This window comes from Podospora pseudopauciseta (assembly GCF_035222475.1).
Source record: "Podospora pseudopauciseta strain CBS 411.78 chromosome 2 map unlocalized CBS411.78m_2, whole genome shotgun sequence".
NCBI lineage: Eukaryota > Fungi > Ascomycota > Sordariomycetes > Sordariales > Podosporaceae > Podospora > Podospora pseudopauciseta.
The window spans coordinates 594,025-611,187 of NW_026946663.1; the positions used below are offsets into that span (position 1 = coordinate 594,025).

Below are 17,163 nucleotides of genomic sequence, written 5' to 3' on the forward strand. Positions count from 1 at the left end.
CTGAGGTGCAGTAGCGCACGCACTGTGCGCGTCCCTTGGTCCTTATTTTTCGCTGCCAATGACCTTTTTGATATTGGCGTGGGGAGAGGACAGTGTGTTTTCACCTTCAATTGACCAGATCTTGAATTTGCTGGTGAGGCTGGCGGACTTGTGGCGGCGCCAACACTCGTCATACAAGAGCTTGATAAGGACTGGTAAGCGTATCTAGACGTTGCACAGTACTTCAGTAAACTTTATGGCGAGCCGATCACAGGCATATTCTCGGAATGGCGTTAAAAACTTCCGTCAGGTACCATCGATGGGCGTGGGGGACCGACAAAACGAGGTGAGACAAGCTTGTTTGCTTGACATGATCGATCCATGTCACCCTGTCAAGATCCGGGGTACAAAGAGCCGCCTACGTAAGATCTGATATCTTTGAATATCAATATCAACTTCACTCCATGGTATTGTACATTACTCTTACATTTACAGGTTGTCGTCGTCGTCGTAGTAAGTACAACGCAGGCATAAGCAACGAGCGAGCTACTTCGTCGTAACTGCTAGCGCCGTCCAAAAACTAGTAGAGGTGAGGTACTGTGGCTGCCCAACATTGCCAGCACATGCAAGAGATCACGAGATCTCGTCCATGAGACGCCCAACACGCTAGGTGGTCCTGAAGTCGAAGTCTATGGAGCCACGAGTATGTATCTGTCTAGTCCCAGCATTCTTATTTCACAACCTTAGCTTTCACTGTTTAGAATCCCAGCTTTAATTGTCCAATATCCCAGCTCTTCACTGTCCAAAATCCCAGCTTTTTACTGTCCAAAATCCGAGCTTTTAACTGTCCGAAATCCCAGTTTCTTATGCGACATCCTCTATGGGCACCCTTATATATAGACACTTCCTCCGTGTGCATTATTAACTTTCATTTATGCACCTCTCTCTCCCATTATCTCATGTACATCCCCCATATTATAGCCCTGGCCCATAGAGAGGGTTATCCGTCCAAACTGTCCACCACGGTACTCTTGATAGCTCTAGAAGCAACCTTTTGCAGTGATGCTTTGAGCGTGCCCGTGGAGCAAGTCCCTATGCTATATGTTGTGTGCCATGTGTGCCATGTATGCCATGCTCTCCATGCTGGAAGTTTCTCGGTCCCGGCTCTTCCTACGCTACTACAACACCACTCACCATGGCAACAACGGCAACAACTGGATGACAGCTACCACAGCCACATTACTACTTATTCGAGCCTGCATGCTTGCTCTTCCTCTTCCCTCTGCAACTTACTTCTGCCTAGGCACACATCCTGCGTCGTAGATAGGATCATTACAACACGGCTTATTAGAATCAACACAATGACAATGACAAGATACCTAGGTATTATGACGGCATTGGTTATTTACTATTTTACATAAAACCACTCACAAAGCATGAAGATACTTAGTCTAAGCTTTATACAGATTCGATCTTAGCAACCGTTTCTTATGATCCTGACTCTTACTGTCGAAGATCCCATCTTGCACAATCTAAAATCCCAGCTTTGACAATATGCGTTCTCAGCTTCTTGTTAAAACGAGGCTTTATAAATTTATAGTGGATGAAAATGGATAGAGAATATATTGGAGGATATTCAATCTAAGCTTATATTTATCTCATCTCAGTATTTGTCTCTTACAGCCTTGGCTTTTACTATCTAAGCTGCTGGCTTTTGATGTCTAAACCCCAGCTTTTGTTATTCAAAATCCAAGGTTGCTCCAAACGTGACATTCTCAACAACAGAACTGAACATCAAGCTCGCCCACTTTGATCGAAAGAAAGCCCATATCACAGATTCATCCTATCACAAAGCACCGACTTGAAACATCAAACACAACGCTCTGAAAAGAAGTCATCGCCCCCCTTTTCCCTCTACAAGCTCGGCCGTCCCTTCACCCCCAAAACCCTAAACCCCAACCTCGGCGCATGCACCCTAACCCCCTTCTCATTCTCCCACACCACCTCCTTCTCGTCCACCCCCACCAACCTCCCCCTATCCTTGAACGCGCTCCCCGTATCAGTAGGAAAAACCTCCACCACATCCCCCTTCTTCAGTCCCTGAACCTTGACCACCGGATCAGTCTCATCCACCCCGATATCCCCCCCCTTCTTCCCCTTCAGAATCAGCTCAGCCGCTTCCCCACCCTTAATGACCCTCCCTTCCTTCTCACTCAGCGCATTGATAAACTGGTCAAACCTATTCACCCACGCCATCGTCTTCGGGTAGCGCGTCTTGTTTATGACAGCAGGGTCAAGAGCATTGTCGTTGTGAGGAGGGGGAAGGGTCAAAAGCCAGTGGATGACCCACACCCCTTCCACATCTGCGCGTGTGGGCTCCTTCCCGCCGAGGACCCAGTTCCTGCCGTCGCTGAGGATGGTCTCTTCTAGTAAACGGACTGAGGATTGGATTTCGAGGAGGGCTTCCGCCCGGGAAAGGGCGCGGTCTTCTTTCGTGCGGGGAGCGGCGAAGATTGCGGGAGAGAAGGTGGCGCGGTCTCTCAGGAATTTGGGGTCTTTCATCACGGGGAGGGAGGAGGGGAGGAGCTCGGCGGCTTTGAAGAAGAGGGTTGTGGCGGTTGTGAGGGTGGAGAGGAGGTGGGTGATGGTTTTTTGGTCTGCTGTGAGGGGGGGAGGGGGGAAGAGGGTATCGAGGAGGTTGAGGATGAGGCGGGTGTCGAGGTAGAGGTCGCCGCCGTGGGCGAGCAGGGGGATGCGGCGGTAGTTGAGGGAGAGGTGGGTTGATAGGTCGGGGCGGGGGAGGATGGGGGGTTGGAGCTTTTGCGAAAATGTTAGCGTTTGGATGGTGAGAATGTGATGGAATGAGGCCGACTCGACTCACACATTGACAGTATGGAATTCCCCTGATCTTGAGATACCAAATCAGTCTTCTCGCATAAGGCGAGAAGGGGTAATGATACAGAATGAGAGGTTGGTCTGCCATTGTGAGAAAGTTATGAGAGCAACACTTGCACAAACAACAGGAAGGATGCAGAAAAGCAGAAGCTGAACAGGTGAGTGAGGCTCAATTCATATATTCATACATTCCCTATATCGATTACAAACCTCGGTTCATCCGGATGTCGTTTTGGGTCACGGAGCCCTGCGATGGTGGTTCGGCCTCGGCCCGGGGTAAGGTGCGCGTTGACATGCGGGGTTACGGGGTAGCTCCCGCCGTTGGGGCAAAAAGTCTAGGCCTACGGCACCAGAGGAGCACGGGCCTTGACTTGCTCAGTTGGCTCCCTTGTGATTCTACCTCTTACATGGATAGTACACTTGATGGACAGTGCAAGCTGAACTAGATAGCATCTGCTGAAAGGCACGGATGCACAGTGCCTCGTATCTGCACACGTAGACTAAACTCAAGGCAAATACAGATGAAAATAACGTGACAAGAGATAAAATCTATTATTCCCTCCATGCTGGCCGGCTATCCATCTAATAACGTATCCTAACAACACTATAATAAAAATATCCTTCCCAGAAAATAGACTGGTATATCCCTCTCTTTTGGTTTTGATGACGATAATGACAATGACAAATCCCAGATGTAGATGCAAAAACCAAACCTCCAAACGCCATTTTCCCTGTATCTCATACCCCCCTATTCACCATCTTACACTTCACCCCCATCACTCACTCAAACCACACTCCCAACAGCAATACTCCTCTTCCCCCTCCACCCCCTAAACCGTCCCACCAACCCCCCCTTCCTCCTCCTGTTCCCCTTCTTTTTACTTCCCCTTTCCTTCTCCTGCTTATCATACCCCCCTTGCCCACCACCACCCTCCTGCCTGACCCTCTGCACCAACCAAACATTATAAACCCCAAACAACAACCCCCCAACCACCATCTCCACCGCCTCTAAAATCCCAGCAATGATCGCCTGCGTTGACCACTCCCCATTCTGCACAGCATAAACCCCCACCACCGTCCCAACCAGCCCAACCATGCTGTACATCACAAGCGGCAAGTACAACTTGTTCAGCAACCAGACATAATTCCTCCTCCACTTCAACCCCAGCCACGCCGTCCCAAAAGTTCCGATGATGATAAACACAAAGCCTACCACCATCGTTGCCGTGTTCGCCCTGGTGAGAAGAAGTTTCTTGTCCGGGGTGGTGTTTGCGCCTAGGTTGATGGGTATAGCGCTTTCAGGGTCCAACGGGGGGCGGGAGAGGGCCGTGAACGACCCCGGGATGATCACGTAGCCAGCTAGAAGAAGAAAAAGAAAAAGGGTGGAGAGGATGTTGTGCAGGCGGGGGATTTTGTCCAGAGACAGCAGGATGGACATGTAAGGTGTTTGTGGGGCCTGGGTGTTGTACAGTGGTTTGGAGTAGGACAGGTCCGTGTTTTTTCTTGTTGGGGGGGAGAAGGAAGAGGATGGTTGGACGGTTGGGTTTAACGGGCGGGTGGATGTTGCCGTTGCGGAGGAGGCGACTGAGTCGAGGGAGCTGGAGTGCGAGTGTTGGTTGTAGGCTGGCTTGGGGGGAATGCCTCCGGCGGCGCGGGGCTGATAGGGGGGGGAGACGACGGCCCGAGGCATGGTGGGATAGCGGCCGCCGTCTTGGTTTGACGAAGGGGAGGTGATGTTGCGGGAGAGGTAACCGCCCTGGGGCGGGGAGGTTACTCTTGGTGGGCTGACGATGCCAGAGCGGGAGGGGCCAGCAGGATAGGTGTTGTTGATGTTTCGGGAAGAGCTGGTGATGTTGAGAGGAGCGATTTCTTTTCGTTGAGGAGGAGCGGCGAGGGCTGGTCTTTGGGGAGGGGCTGATGGGTTTTGAGAGAAAAGACCAACGGGTATGCCGCCTTCTGCTACTTGAGGGTTGGGTGGCGATTGCCTCGAGGGGTTAATGGTTTGTTGAGAAAGGTTGGAAGACATGACTGGCTTCTGGGGTGGGTTAGGAGGCGATTGCCTCAAGGGGTTCATGTCAATGTTGTTGCGAGAGAAGCCGGCCGGCAAGCTTGAGTCGGCAGGAGGGGGCGGGGGGTTTGGTGGTGATGACCGAAGAGGGTTCATCAACATTTGGTGTGGCGGTGAATTGACCGGCTTCCGAGAGAACGAGCCAGTGGAAGGGGGTAGAGGTTTTGAGGGAGAAACAACATTGCGGGAGCGACTAGTCTCTGCCGAGACGTGGGGATTGTACGTGGCCTGAGGTAAGGCGCTCTGCGGTGAAACCAAACGGTCAGAGGTTTGCGAAAATCCTCCGGCGGACACGGAGGTTTGCCGTGGAGGAGGATTGGGCGTGAGGTTTGCGGTGCGGAGCGGCGGGGGGTAGGCTGGGTTTCTTTCCTGTGGCATATTGCGCCTTGCCTGTGCCTGCTCAAACGATTGCACCGGGGCCATTGCTTGTTGACGAGTCGGTCGTAGAACCACCGGCACAGCTTGTTCAACTCGAGAAGATTGGACTTGTCCGGACCGCGATGAAGTTGGGACCGGGGGCACCGGTCCTCGCGGGACAGGAAGGGCTTCTGCCGGGATCGGCGGCCCCTGACGAGACGGGCCTTGCACCGCGGCCACGGGGGCAGACGGTAATGGGCCTCGAGGCGGTCCTCGACGACTAGCTGTTTGATTTGCTTGGATCTCTGCTTGAGGAGGTTCTTCTTTCACCGCTGGTTTCGGGAAAGAGAAGTTGGGTGCACCTTGATCTGGACTGACTTGGTTTCTGGCGGAAGCTGGAGGCCCTTGATTGAGTTTGCGTTGTTGGGTACTTAAAGCTGCTGGACGTTCTGGTGCACTTTCCGTAGGCTCTCTGCGTGAAGAAAAGCTTGCCTCTGTCACATTCTCAGCAGTACGCCCTGGAGCTGGTTGACGACTGCTCCCCTGCGTCGAAGGTTGGCGAGGCATCCCTCTCTTGGGACCGGCTGACCGCTTTCTTCCTCTGGCAGCCGTACTTTCTTGCCCCCTCGCCGTCCTGGGAAGCCGGCCATCTTCTTCGGTGGATGCTGGCACCATAGATTGCTGTTGCTGTTGTTGAGGTCTCTGTTGCCGTGAAGGTGCTCTCCGTGGGCCTCCTTGAGCTGTTGATGATTCTCCTGCTTCGTCACCCCCAGGAACTGGTTTTCGAGATACGCTTCCCTTTGCGACCTGCTGTTGCCCTTGCTTTGGCACACGAGGGGCCCCTGCTGAAGACATGTTGGAGAATCGCAGTGAGTATATCTCTCAAGGGAGGCAGTCGTAATCACGGGCGAGCAAGCAAGATGAGGTGAGGTAAGTCTAGACCTTGATGAAGCAAGGGCGGCTAGGGAAGGGATATACGGCATTATATTGGAACTGGAAATACTACACACAAGTCGTCGAAACACATGATCGGCCTGTGATGGCCCTCCTGAAAGACCGGGTCGGAAACATGTCGCTGGAAGTTGGGAGGCTCCCGGGAATACAGCAGCCAGATGAGATGAGCAAGCCACTGGGCTCTTCCCCCACGGTCCGGGTCAAGGCCGGTGAGCCCCCCATAAAGAAAATTCGAAGGAGCTTGGAATAGAAATCTGAAGTCTGCCGTGCGAGTCTGGTCATTATGGGTGCCGACCGACGGCCGGTGTCCAACCCGGTTGGCCGGGTCCGAAACAGAACAAAAAGAACGCTTGAAGGCGGCGCGGGAGAAGTGATCACTCTGTTTTTGGTGCTGGTCGAGCCGGTCCAGCCGACCACTGAAACTGAGAGGCACAGCTGGGCCAACTGCCGTTCTTGCATCGCCAGAAAACATAAAGACGGCCAAGGCACTCTCTTCAATGTCGACTTCGACCTGGCCATCACTGGTCATGAATTCTGCTCAAATGTTATTAGTCATTCCATAAAGAAAACTGGAACCAGGTTGCTTGGCTGCAACAATAACAACAGTCGAGTAGAGCAGGATGCCGAGATACGGATAGTGCAGGTTCATAGAAGATAACAACAATAAGAAGGTTTTATTCACTCCTATTTTTGAATCAATTGACGGCTCACAAGTGAAAAGAGCAACCTCCGACCTCGACTGCGACTTGCGATAAAAGTGACAAGACTGAGAAATAGATAATCTGAAGTTCGCATCGCTCCTCCTCTGGCTCTGGTTGTCGGTTATCGGAGCATCGAGGCCTAAACCAATCAGAGAGCTGGAGACTTCAGGCAGGAAGCCCCACCATGGACACCCAGGATATGCTCCAGCCAATCAGACGGCGAGCGGCAGACGTCCGTCAAAATTTGGCTCCACGATAGCGGTGCCATCGAACTCGATAGGTAGGCGCATTCCTTGTGACCGCTGTGGTTCTCAACTCTCGTCAGGTCAACCCAAAAAAAAAAGTCCCAGCTGTTGCCCGCTGCAGTGGCATCCCGACCACCCTCACTTTGCTCGTATGAAGCCGGCGAAGGAGCTTGTGTCCACAGCAAGCGATGAATTCGTCTGTGATGGACTCCAACCAGCCAGCTCAGCCAAAAGACGCTGCCATGTCGGCCAACGCCCCCCTCGACCTCGACGCGCAGAGCCCACCGCGCCCTCCTTTTTCTCCATTGACCGAAGCCGCAACGGACTCGGGCACCCGCGAACCTTCAGTTAACCCGGGCGCCACGCTCGACCAGGACGAGCAACAAGTTCAAAATGCGTCCGCTTCAGCCACCGCCGACACTAATCCGTCACTATCTTCCGCGCTCGTCAACTCTAACTCCAGCTCCAACTTCAACTCCAACTCTTCCAACTCCAACCTTTCCCATCTCAACGTCTCCCAGATCAACGGCGCTTCAGCAATGGACAATGTCACCATGGATATGGGCTTTGATGCCGGCATGGACATGTACGGGCAGGGCATCACGCCTGCTACCAACATCCTCATGGCCATCGCCCGCAGTTATACACAGACCCAACAGCAGCAGCAGCACCAGCACCAGCAACAGCACCAGCGGCGACAATCTCAACTGCCCTCTACCATTCACCCCGCTCAGGTCTCACGAACTCACAGTGCGCTTGATGTTCCCGATGCGTTGATGGCGATCCCCGAACCTTCTCGAGCCCCGCCGCCTGTCGAGCCCCGGCTGGAGTCGTTTGCCAGGATTGAGTTTGCCGACAGTGTGTTCCAGATGACCACCTATGCCGTCGTGATCGGCCGTGACGTGCGGGCGCTGGAACTAGCAAGGAAGCAAGAAAAGGAGGATGAGGCCTGGAGGCAGATTGTCGATCAGTATGCGAGACAAGGTCTTCCGCCCCCCCCACGGCCAGAGCTCAATCGTCGAAAGTTTACGAGATCATATGTCAGCGAAGAAGGTGGCATGCTGGGGCCGGAATCCGAGGACGAGGAGTATGTCCGGCCCGCGAAGCGTAGGAGAGTTAGTGTTGCGAATTCGGCATCCGGCGACTCGTCCATGGCGCAACATGAAGCTGCCATGGCCGCCGAGCAAGCCGCGCTGAACGACAAGAGCCTTGCTGCCAACCGCCAATACGTCTGGCATACCCCCGGTTCGGCATCTGTCAACCTCAATGCTCTAAGACCGTCCCCATATACCGTTCCCTTCATCGGCATTCACTCACCCGGGCCAGACATCGCCAAGAAGACAAAGGGGATTTCAAGACAGCACTTGAGAATTGAGTACGATCAAAACGAAGGCGTCTTCAAAGCGTACCCATTACATAGAAATGGCATCTTTATTGATGATAAATTTCACAAAGACGAAGGCGTCACGCTGAGGAGCGGCAATCGTATCCAGATTAAAGAGGTCGAGTTTAAATTCATCATCAACGGCGTTGCCGAGGGCAAGACTGGTGCGGAGGAGGAGCCGCAGCAGGAGGCACAGGCAGCAGTCAACCGGCGCTACTCAGAGGGTGGCAAGGAGATGAGTTTTGATTTTGAGAGCTCCCACGACGCAGAAAAGGGGAGCACCAGCCCCGAGGAAGTGCCAGTGGAGGCAGCAAAGGAGAGTAGCGAAAGTGAGCTGTCAGATCTGGATGAAGAAATGCCCGATGCAGGGGAGCCGGAAGACGCCGAGGGCGAGGAGGACCAGGAAGTCATGGAGACCATTGAGCAGGATGCCGAAGAGCAACTCAGCCACATCAAGCCTGAAGATATGACGCCCGAGATGCTTGCTGCTTTGCCATTGCTTCCACCCAAGAAGCGTGGACCTGGCAGGCCTCCCAAGAACGGCATTATGTCCAAGAGAGAGGAAAGATTGCGAAAGAAGGCGGCTATGGAGCTTGCAAAGAAAAACATGCCGCCACCAACACCCGGCGAACCACCAATAAAGCGCAAGGTTGGTCGGCCACGAAAACATCCTCTCCCGGAAAACACGCCAGACCGGCCAGAGAAGCGCAAATACAAGCCACGCAAATCAAAGAACGGCGAGGAAGGCGAGATGTCGGAGACGGAAAAGACGCTCGAGAAGCGAAGGCGCGAAAAGCCCAAGACGCCTCCTCTGGAGCTGAACAGGGCAGATTACACAGAGGAGCAGCTGCAAAAGCCCAACAAGAATTACGGCATTCTCATCGACGAGGTCTTGTCCGCAGCCCCACCCGATGGGCTGACTCTCAAGCAGATCTACAAGCGCATCCAGATGAAGTATCCCTTCTACTATTTCACAGTAGACACCAAGGGCTGGGAGAGCAGTGTTCGGCACAATCTTATTGGCAATGTTGCCTTCAAGAAGAACGAGGAAACCCACTTGTGGGCCCGGGTACCTGGGATTGACATCGATGCTGGCAAGAAGCGGAAAGCCGCGTCTCCGGATCATTCCACGTCGATTCATTCATTTGGCCAGCACTATCAACCAACCGCAGCTCCTCAGGTGCAGCTGTTTCACTCGGAGGCTGGTGCGCAGCAAGGGTACCGGCCTGGTGCTGGGCCTCCTCCACGTCCTGGGTATCCGGCTTCTCAAAGTCAGATGAATCTCAGCCAGCATCCCCATCAGCAGCTCTCGGCGCAGCCCGTCGGCGTTGGTGCTCAACAAGCCCTCCATCAGCCCTATCAGAGCACGGCTCAAGGGAACAGTATCCCCCAGATGGCCGATCAAGGGGCAGCCCAAGGTTCCCGTCCCATACCCGCCAACTCGCAAGCGACGGCCTATTCGTCACCGTACGCATCAAGGCCCCCTCCATCGGCTTCGCCTCAGGCTGGCAATGTGCCACAGAGTGCTCAAAGGCAACAGCTTCCGCATCAAAACGGAGCAGCTCCGCACAACGGTGTGCCTCAGCCCAACAATGCGTCTCCGCACCCTGCATCGGCGGCGGGAGTCAAGCCAGGCCAACCTATCAGTACCAGCGGAACCCCAGCCCCGATCAAGCCTTCTATCCACCCAAGGCTCGTCGAGATTATCCGAAACTTTAGGAAAACAGTTACTTCGATCGGTGCAATTCGTTCTAATGTGGGAGATGCAGGAGAAGCTATTGCCATGTCTGTGATCAACCGCGGTCTCGGGTTGGCCAGCCAGTCTACTACGCCGACCTTCGAGTCTATTGAGAAGATTGTTCTCAACGTGTTTGAATCCCAGACAGCCAAGCAGTTGGTCGGTTTTGAGATTGCGCCAAAGCTGATTGAGAGGCTAGTCTCCTTCAAGAGGCAGATGATCAACACTTTGAAGGATAAGATGAAGCCCCTGGAGGCGGAGCAGCTGGTGCTGTCAGCCATCGACCGCGTTCTCGGTTTTGCGGACAAGAGCATCATGCAGGGAACCGATGCACAGAAGACATCCTACGAGCTCGCAGAGGGTGTTTTGATGCCAGCGGTGCAACGCGAGATTGCTGCCCATGACAAGGAAGCAGCTGCTGCCTCCATGCCGCCTACCCCCACGCCAGCCCCTTCACAGGTGCGGACGCCTGCGCAAATGCCGGCGCCGGGTAAGCATCCCTCGACTCCGCACTCGACTGCAGCACACCAGTCCGCCGCTGCTGCGCGCCCCGGCTCCGTTCCGGCGGCCCAAACCCCTGTGCAGATGCAGAATCAACCCCCAAGGCCAGTCTACAGTCCGGCACAGCAAGCCCACATGGCACAGCAGCAGCCCCGAGCAACTGTAGGGCAACCTGCGCCTGCTGGAACTTCGAATGGGAACCCGATCAATGCACAATATATGAATCAGAATGCGGTCTCTGGCTCTGGTGCTGGGCCCACCGGCACGCGGCCTATTGATCAAGTTGCACCTGCACCTCAGTCCCAAGTTGCTCCAGCACCGGTCGCCCAGGGTGACGCCTCGGCGAGATCTCAGGCTTCAGCGGGCTCTGCTACTAGCTCGAACCAGAACAGACCACAGTCACACGGGATGCCGGTTCAGGCGTATCCCCATCTCCAGGCAGCGCAGGCTCAATATCGGACACAGGCCTTAACACAATCTCAGCAGCAGAATCCCGCGGCGGCTCAGCAGCCGAACCAACAGCCACGGGTTCAGCCAGGACAGGCACAGCAAGCACCGAGCTACTCAGTACAGAACCAGCAGCCACAGCAACAGGCGCAGAATCAACAGGCAGCTCAACAGATTCAGAACCGTCCACCTCAGAGCCCGGCACCAACCCCAGCCCGGATCCAAGGGCAGAGTCACCCAGTTCACGCTCGGCCAGCGCAGGGCGGGCAATCTGCTCTTCAAGTTCAGAGTCAAATTCAGGGCCAAGTTCAAGGGCAAGTCCAGGCCCAGAGTCAGGGGCAAGTCCAGGCCCAGAGTCAGGGGCAAAAACCGGTTCCAGGACAGGGGCAGGCTCAGAGCCAGGCACCAAATCAGCAGACACCGGTTCAGCAGACCCAGGGACAGTACCAGCCTCGTCCACAGGTTGCGGTTTCGGCTCAGCAGGTTCAGCAACACGCGCAACAGCCCTCACCACAGCGGGCCCAGCAGCAGGCGCTACAGCAGACACAACAACATGCTCAACAGCAGCCTCGTACTCAGCCAACACAGGCCCAACCGGTTCAAGCTTACCAAACCCAGGCGCAGCAAGCCCGTGTTCAGCAACAGTCGACTCCTCAGCAGACAGCTCGACAACAACCAGTCCAGCATCAGCCTATTCAGCAAGTTGCTCAACCGTCCGTCCAGCCGTCTCTCATTCAGCAAGCCCATGTCCAACAGCCACAGGCTCAGCATGCCCAAGCTTCGCCGGCACAAGCTCAACAGCCTCCGACGCAGCAGATCCAGGCTCAGCAACCGCTTGTGCAGCAAGCTTATGCTCAGAGCTCCTATGCCAGGCCCACTACTCCGGCTCAGGCTGCTCAAATGTCGCGGGCCCAAGCTCGCCCACAAGTGCAGCCCCAGGGTCCCGTCCAGGCTCCAAGTCAAGCTTCCGGTGCATCGCCGGCCCCTTCTCCAGCACAAAAGCCTGTGCCAGGCCCAGCTCAGGTGTCAGCCCCTCGAGTTCCTTCGCCCACCACCCAAGCTCAGCCAAGTCAGGCTGTGGTCCCTTCCATCCAGAATGCTGCTCCGCTTCAAAACCAAATGCCTGCTCAGACCCAAGCATCTGCCCAGCAGCCTTTGTCTACCACTCAACCTCAACCTTCAAAACCTTGGGGTCCAGCGGTCCCTAGCCCACCCGCGGCCCAATCGAACAAGCCATCCCCTCAGCTCTCTTCGCAGGCGGCTCCTTCTGCTGCCTCCAAGGTCTCGATCCCGGCTCCGACAGTCACGGCGCCATCAGCATCACCAAGTCCAATTCAGCGTCTTGCTCCAACGCCCGGAATGATCCCTCTGCCGCCAAAGCCCCCGGCTCCGGTTGCTACACCGCCCCCTCAAGCATCTGCTGCTTCTGCGGATTCTGTTTCTAGTGCTGCTCCAGCTTCCAGCTCGGCAGCAGCATACATCCCTCCACCACCGACACCAACACCGCCGGCGACGTGATTCTTCTTTCTAGTTTTTGTTTTTGGAGTTTAGGCGTCCAAAGGACGACTGGTTCAGCAAGCGTATGTCCAAACAGGTTTGCAAGGCTTACCTTTTATGGGAGAACATGGGGTATACCAAGGTTATGCATAGTTATGGGTGGGATAAAAGGAATGGTTATAATGGCAACTGGCTTTGAAATATCCGGGGGTGCGCAGGACGTGCAGGTTTTTTATTTTACGGTTTTGAAGTTGATATTGTGGTTTTTACAAGGTTGGAGAGGTTTGTAAAAGGAGAGGGCATGAATGCAGCGAAGTGTATATGTGTTATCTACGAGTTGACAGAGAGGAGCGGGTGGAATTCACGTGATGATTGTTGTATTCTGAGAATAAATGCTGAAAGAATTGCAAATGTGATAACAGATACTGCCCCTGTGAGAATGGTGTATCCCCATCTCCTTCAAGGGGGTTAGGGTTATATACGGTCCAATTCTGCTGCCCCCACTCTTGATAGCAGCCTCAATTCATCCATCATTCAGACACCTTGATGGGCCCATCGACTGGCACTCCTTCACTCACTTCACCTGCTCCTCACTTTCTCTCAACTCCTCCTCCTCTTATCTTTCGCACAACTTTAACCTAGCTCCCATTCCCACCATCATCAATGTCCCGCACAATCTAAGTCACCAACCAATCTTTTTGTATTTTTTTTATTCACAACAATGGCAGCGAAACCGGGGAATTCCCTCCCCAAAAACCTCCTCTCGTCTCCGTTCCTGGGAGAACTCCTCGCCAAGAGGTCGGTGTATGTCAAGGTCCGGCCTGCCCCGCAGAGTTTGACGCACCGGAGGGCGATTTTGAGGGTGTTGAGGCAGCACGGGAGGATAGAGGTTTTTAAGAGCTTGGGTGTAAGATCCCTCTGTCCTCCACTCTTTTCACGAACCATCTGTTTTTATATTTGATGTATCAATGACTTTTTATGGGATCAGTTATTGTCTTCTTGGATCACCTTTTTTTTTTAATGGATTAATCTTTTGCATGAATTAGTTATTGTTTATGCATCAGTCCTATTCTTTTTTTTTCCCTCTTTTTTTCCTTTTTCTTTTTTTCTTTCTTTTTTTTCTTTTTTTTTTTTTTGGGAGGGAGTTGGAATTTTAATTACTTGAGTGATCGGTGATGGATATTAACGCAAAGATAGGAACCACACTCCTTCATCTCTGTAGCCTCGGACTCTGCAACAGCCAGGAACTTGATCCTGAAGGCGCCGCTCGAGGTGGCTTTTGCTTCTGCCCCTTCCCCACCACCATCAGGGACACAAACTGAGGAAGAACAACAAGGGGAAAAGTTCCTGGTTGACATCTTTGAGGCCGGGGGTTACAACCACAAGAGATTTGCCTCCCATCTCTCGCCTCTGGCAGGGCCCTGGAAGAACATCACTGCTTACCCCGGGGATTTGGCGACTACGGTTACGGTGCCTGGGTTGACTGATGGCGATGGGGATAAAAGAGAGGTGCATGAGGATGAGGGGCTGCTGAAGAGTTTTGCGAGGAGGCATTTGGAGGGGGGGTACAAGGGGGATAACGGGTGGAGGGGAATGACGGATTGGGAGGGGGGTGGGCAGGATGGGGGGGAGTATAGGGAGGATGGGGAGACTTTTGAGGGGGGGTGGAGGGGGCGGGTGATGAGGGGGCGGTGGAGGGGGAGGGGGTATGGGGGGTTGGTTAGGGGGGAGGTTAGTGAGGAGGGAGAGGAGGGGGGGAGGAAAGAGGAGGGGGAGAGGAAAGAAAAAGGGAAAGAGATGGAGAAAGTAAAAGTTAGGAGGATTGTTAGTGGTGGTGGTGGAGAGGTGTTGCCTCAAAAGGGTGAGGTTGCGAGGCAGGAGAAGGTGGAGGAGGGGAGGAGGTGGACGGTAAAGGAGAGGAGTGGGCTTGTGGGAGGGGTGAAGCGGTGGGTGTGATGTTTGGAGGTTGGATATGGGCTGTGGGATGTGTGTGATATCTGGGAGTTGGGTGTTTATTGTTTATGGTAATGTTTGTATTCAGAAGAGCTGCATGTAGAAAGATGGCATTGGTGGTGATAAATGGTAATCAACAGAAGGGTATCTGATTTCTGGACATCCCTCAGCAACTAGGTATTTGAGCTTGGATGTGGTGCGAATCTTGCCAACCGAAAATACTTTTACATCTGGTCCAAACTGTCTAGGTACATCACCCATCTAAAGCTTTCGGCATCTTTTGTCTGAACTTTGAGTACAAGCAAACCCCTGAGCTTCTGTTGTCTGTTCTCTAAGCATTTACTATCATCCAATCGAAGCTCAGAGATGGCTGTCAAAATAACTCCCCGGTGGACAACCGAGTCCTTTCCTTTTTTTTTTTTTTTTTTTTTTTTTACCTGTCTCTTTTATGATGATCTCTTTCTCTTATGTATCATTGATGTCCCATGCTCAGAACCTCTGTTGTGTTGTGCACGGGGTGGTGGTCCTCTCTTATGCCCCATATTGGCGTGGTAGTATCACAGCACAGAAAAAGGGCCGCTGGTCTAGTGGTATGATTCTCGCTTAGGGTTCACCCTGATGTTTACAAAGTCAATCTTCCTTTCAGAAGAAAGCTTGCGAGAGGTCCCGGGTTCAATCCCCGGGTGGCCCCAATTTCTTTTCTCTTTTTGCCATTTTTTTGGTATCAATGTGACTCCACAGGTTGCAGCGGGGCCGGGGGGTTATGACGGTGGGAAGGATTGGGCTGCATGTCAAGATGGGAGAAATGTTGCCTTGTTGGGGGGCACGATGGGAAGGGGAATTGGTAGGTGACATTGGAGAAATTTAGATAGGGTTTCCAACGGGAGGGGAACTTGGGGTGAGTCTTGGTGATGAGTCTGGGTGATGGTGGGCCTCAAGGATTGGATTTCTTAGGCCCTTAACTGTAGATACTCTTCTAAACTGGAGGTGTGATCGTTCTCTTTTTCTTCATCTCCAAGTCCTAGCTCAACAGTCGAGCCAGTTGGCGCTGGACCTTTCATCAAAGACAAAATCCCCCTCGTCCAATCCAAAACAAAAACATGACGGTACCTGGAAAGACATGAAATCCCAGCCGTGCCGCCTCCCTATGGACCTACAACCCCCCTTCCTGACCTACAACAACAAAAACGAGACGAGAAAAAAAAACACAAAGGATTGACAATTTGTCAATTGTAGCCGAAGAGAATGGAGTGTGTCGAGGGGGGGAAAGACAAAGGGAACTATAGGTTTCTTTGTTTGTTTTGGAAAATAGGTGCCCCATCGGGCATACATGCACATAATAATACATACGAAATGGCTTCTTGCTCGGGAGACCGGCACAGAAGAGGGGGAACTTTCCCTATGGCTACCTATGGACTGCATCTGAGTTGGTTGGGCGAGGAGCAGTTGAGTTGAAGCAAAGTTGCAAACTTGCACTGATGATCAAAATGCTACTAGAGACACAACAGACGACGACCAAACGCGAGGCTGCATAGCAACTCACCGAACTAATTGAACCCGATGGTGTGGTAAGTCTGAGTCGGCCGTCTTACGAGGGCGGCCATCACTGAGGCCCAAGAGGCCCAAAGAGCATCTCATCTGCAGACGGTGTCATTAAGCGCGGGGCCTCCCTCTTGTCTCCCAACGAACGGCAGATGGACGCAGATCGTCATCACGATTCGCAGAGGCAACTGCTTTGCTTTGACAGCTCTGACAACGCAGCGGTGTGGGGTTAAAACGTTTGGACCCCAACATCTGGAGCCGAAGGAGGTGTGCTCCAGCTCTCCAGACGGACACGATGCTTCGCCGCAGTGGTAGTGTACACTATATAGTAGGTCCTGCAAAAAAAAAAAAAATAGAAAATAGACTGAGACATGGCTGGGCTGGACGTGCAGATCGTTGAGTAGAGTTAGAGATATCCGTAGGGCTGTGTGTGGTCGGCAGTGTGGTAGGTAGTGGTGTATTGTCATCAGTCGATTCCCGTGTCGCGGCATGCAGATGGGATGCATGAAGAAGGTGTCCAGAGGGCCGCACTGTGACGGTACACGACACCAGTGCCTGGCGATCGGCTGGACAGGAGGAGCTTGACTGAAGCTTGGCTGCCTCGTCTGACGGTTTTGACACATGCAGTCTGATCTGGCTGTCACGGGCAATATCGCCAAAGCAGTGCCGAAAGTGAGAAGAGCTTGGAAGAGCTTGGACCGGCTGGCCAAACCGCGGGGATCTCTCTTAAGGTCCATTTCCCAGCGCCGGAAAGCGGCACGCCCGTCTCAGCCCGCCGATTGGTGCGGTGGCCGGACCCAGTGCCGAAAGAGTCCCGTGCGGCCCCCACATCATGAGATGAACCTCTCACAGTGTCGGGTGCTGAGGTGGCCCAAGGGTCTGGTTGATATTAAAAACCTTCA

At 53.5% G+C, this 17,163-nt stretch overlaps 5 protein-coding genes and 1 non-coding gene across 6 annotated transcripts; 3 read left to right on the forward strand and 3 right to left on the reverse strand.

Annotated features, from left to right (window-relative positions):
• Positions 1-1,566: 1,566 nt before the first annotated feature.
• On the reverse strand, positions 1,567-3,157 carry QC763_201290 (uncharacterized protein). The gene is made up of 2 exons (XM_062909165.1): positions 2,861-3,157; positions 1,567-2,796 (listed from the first exon to the last, which is right to left on the reverse strand). The coding sequence occupies exons 1-2, from the start codon at positions 2,960-2,962 to the stop codon at positions 1,894-1,896; spliced, it is 1,005 nt and encodes a 334-aa protein (XP_062767923.1). The 5' UTR covers positions 2,963-3,157; the 3' UTR covers positions 1,567-1,893.
• A 501-nt stretch (positions 3,158-3,658) lies between these two features.
• Positions 3,659-6,154, reverse strand: QC763_201300 (uncharacterized protein; the record flags this gene model as incomplete). Its single annotated transcript, XM_062909166.1, has 1 exon — positions 3,659-6,154. The coding sequence occupies one exon, from the start codon at positions 6,152-6,154 to the stop codon at positions 3,659-3,661; it is 2,496 nt and encodes an 831-aa protein (XP_062767924.1).
• Positions 6,155-7,387: 1,233 nt separating this feature from the next.
• On the forward strand, positions 7,388-12,787 carry QC763_201320 (uncharacterized protein; the record flags this gene model as incomplete). Its single annotated transcript, XM_062909167.1, has 2 exons — positions 7,388-11,605; positions 11,630-12,787. 2 exons carry the CDS (start codon positions 7,388-7,390, stop codon positions 12,785-12,787), a joined length of 5,376 nt encoding a protein of 1,791 aa, XP_062767925.1.
• Positions 12,788-13,238: 451 nt separating this feature from the next.
• QC763_201323 (uncharacterized protein) lies at positions 13,239-14,722 on the forward strand (the record flags this gene model as incomplete). Its single annotated transcript, XM_062909168.1, has 2 exons — positions 13,239-13,673; positions 13,964-14,722. The coding sequence occupies exons 1-2, from the start codon at positions 13,488-13,490 to the stop codon at positions 14,720-14,722; spliced, it is 945 nt and encodes a 314-aa protein (XP_062767926.1). The 5' UTR covers positions 13,239-13,487.
• A 570-nt stretch (positions 14,723-15,292) lies between these two features.
• Positions 15,293-15,410, forward strand: QC763_0030640. The gene has a single exon. It is a non-coding gene; the product is annotated as a tRNA-Pro (tRNA).
• A 943-nt stretch (positions 15,411-16,353) lies between these two features.
• On the reverse strand, positions 16,354-16,728 carry QC763_201326 (uncharacterized protein; the record flags this gene model as incomplete). The annotated part of the gene is made up of 1 exon (XM_062909169.1): positions 16,354-16,728. One exon carries the CDS (start codon positions 16,726-16,728, stop codon positions 16,354-16,356), a length of 375 nt encoding a protein of 124 aa, XP_062767927.1.
• Between the last annotated feature and the right edge of the window lie 435 nt (positions 16,729-17,163).

Coding starts and splice junctions, on each gene's coding strand:
- QC763_201290 (XM_062909165.1), bottom strand. CDS start 2,962: ATGGCAGACCAACCTCTCATTCTGTATCATTACCCCTTCTCGCCTTAT. Junction 2,797..2,860: donor GAATTCCATACTGTCAATGT/GTGAGTCGAGTC, acceptor TTTTCGCAAAAG/CTCCAACCCCCCATCCTCCC.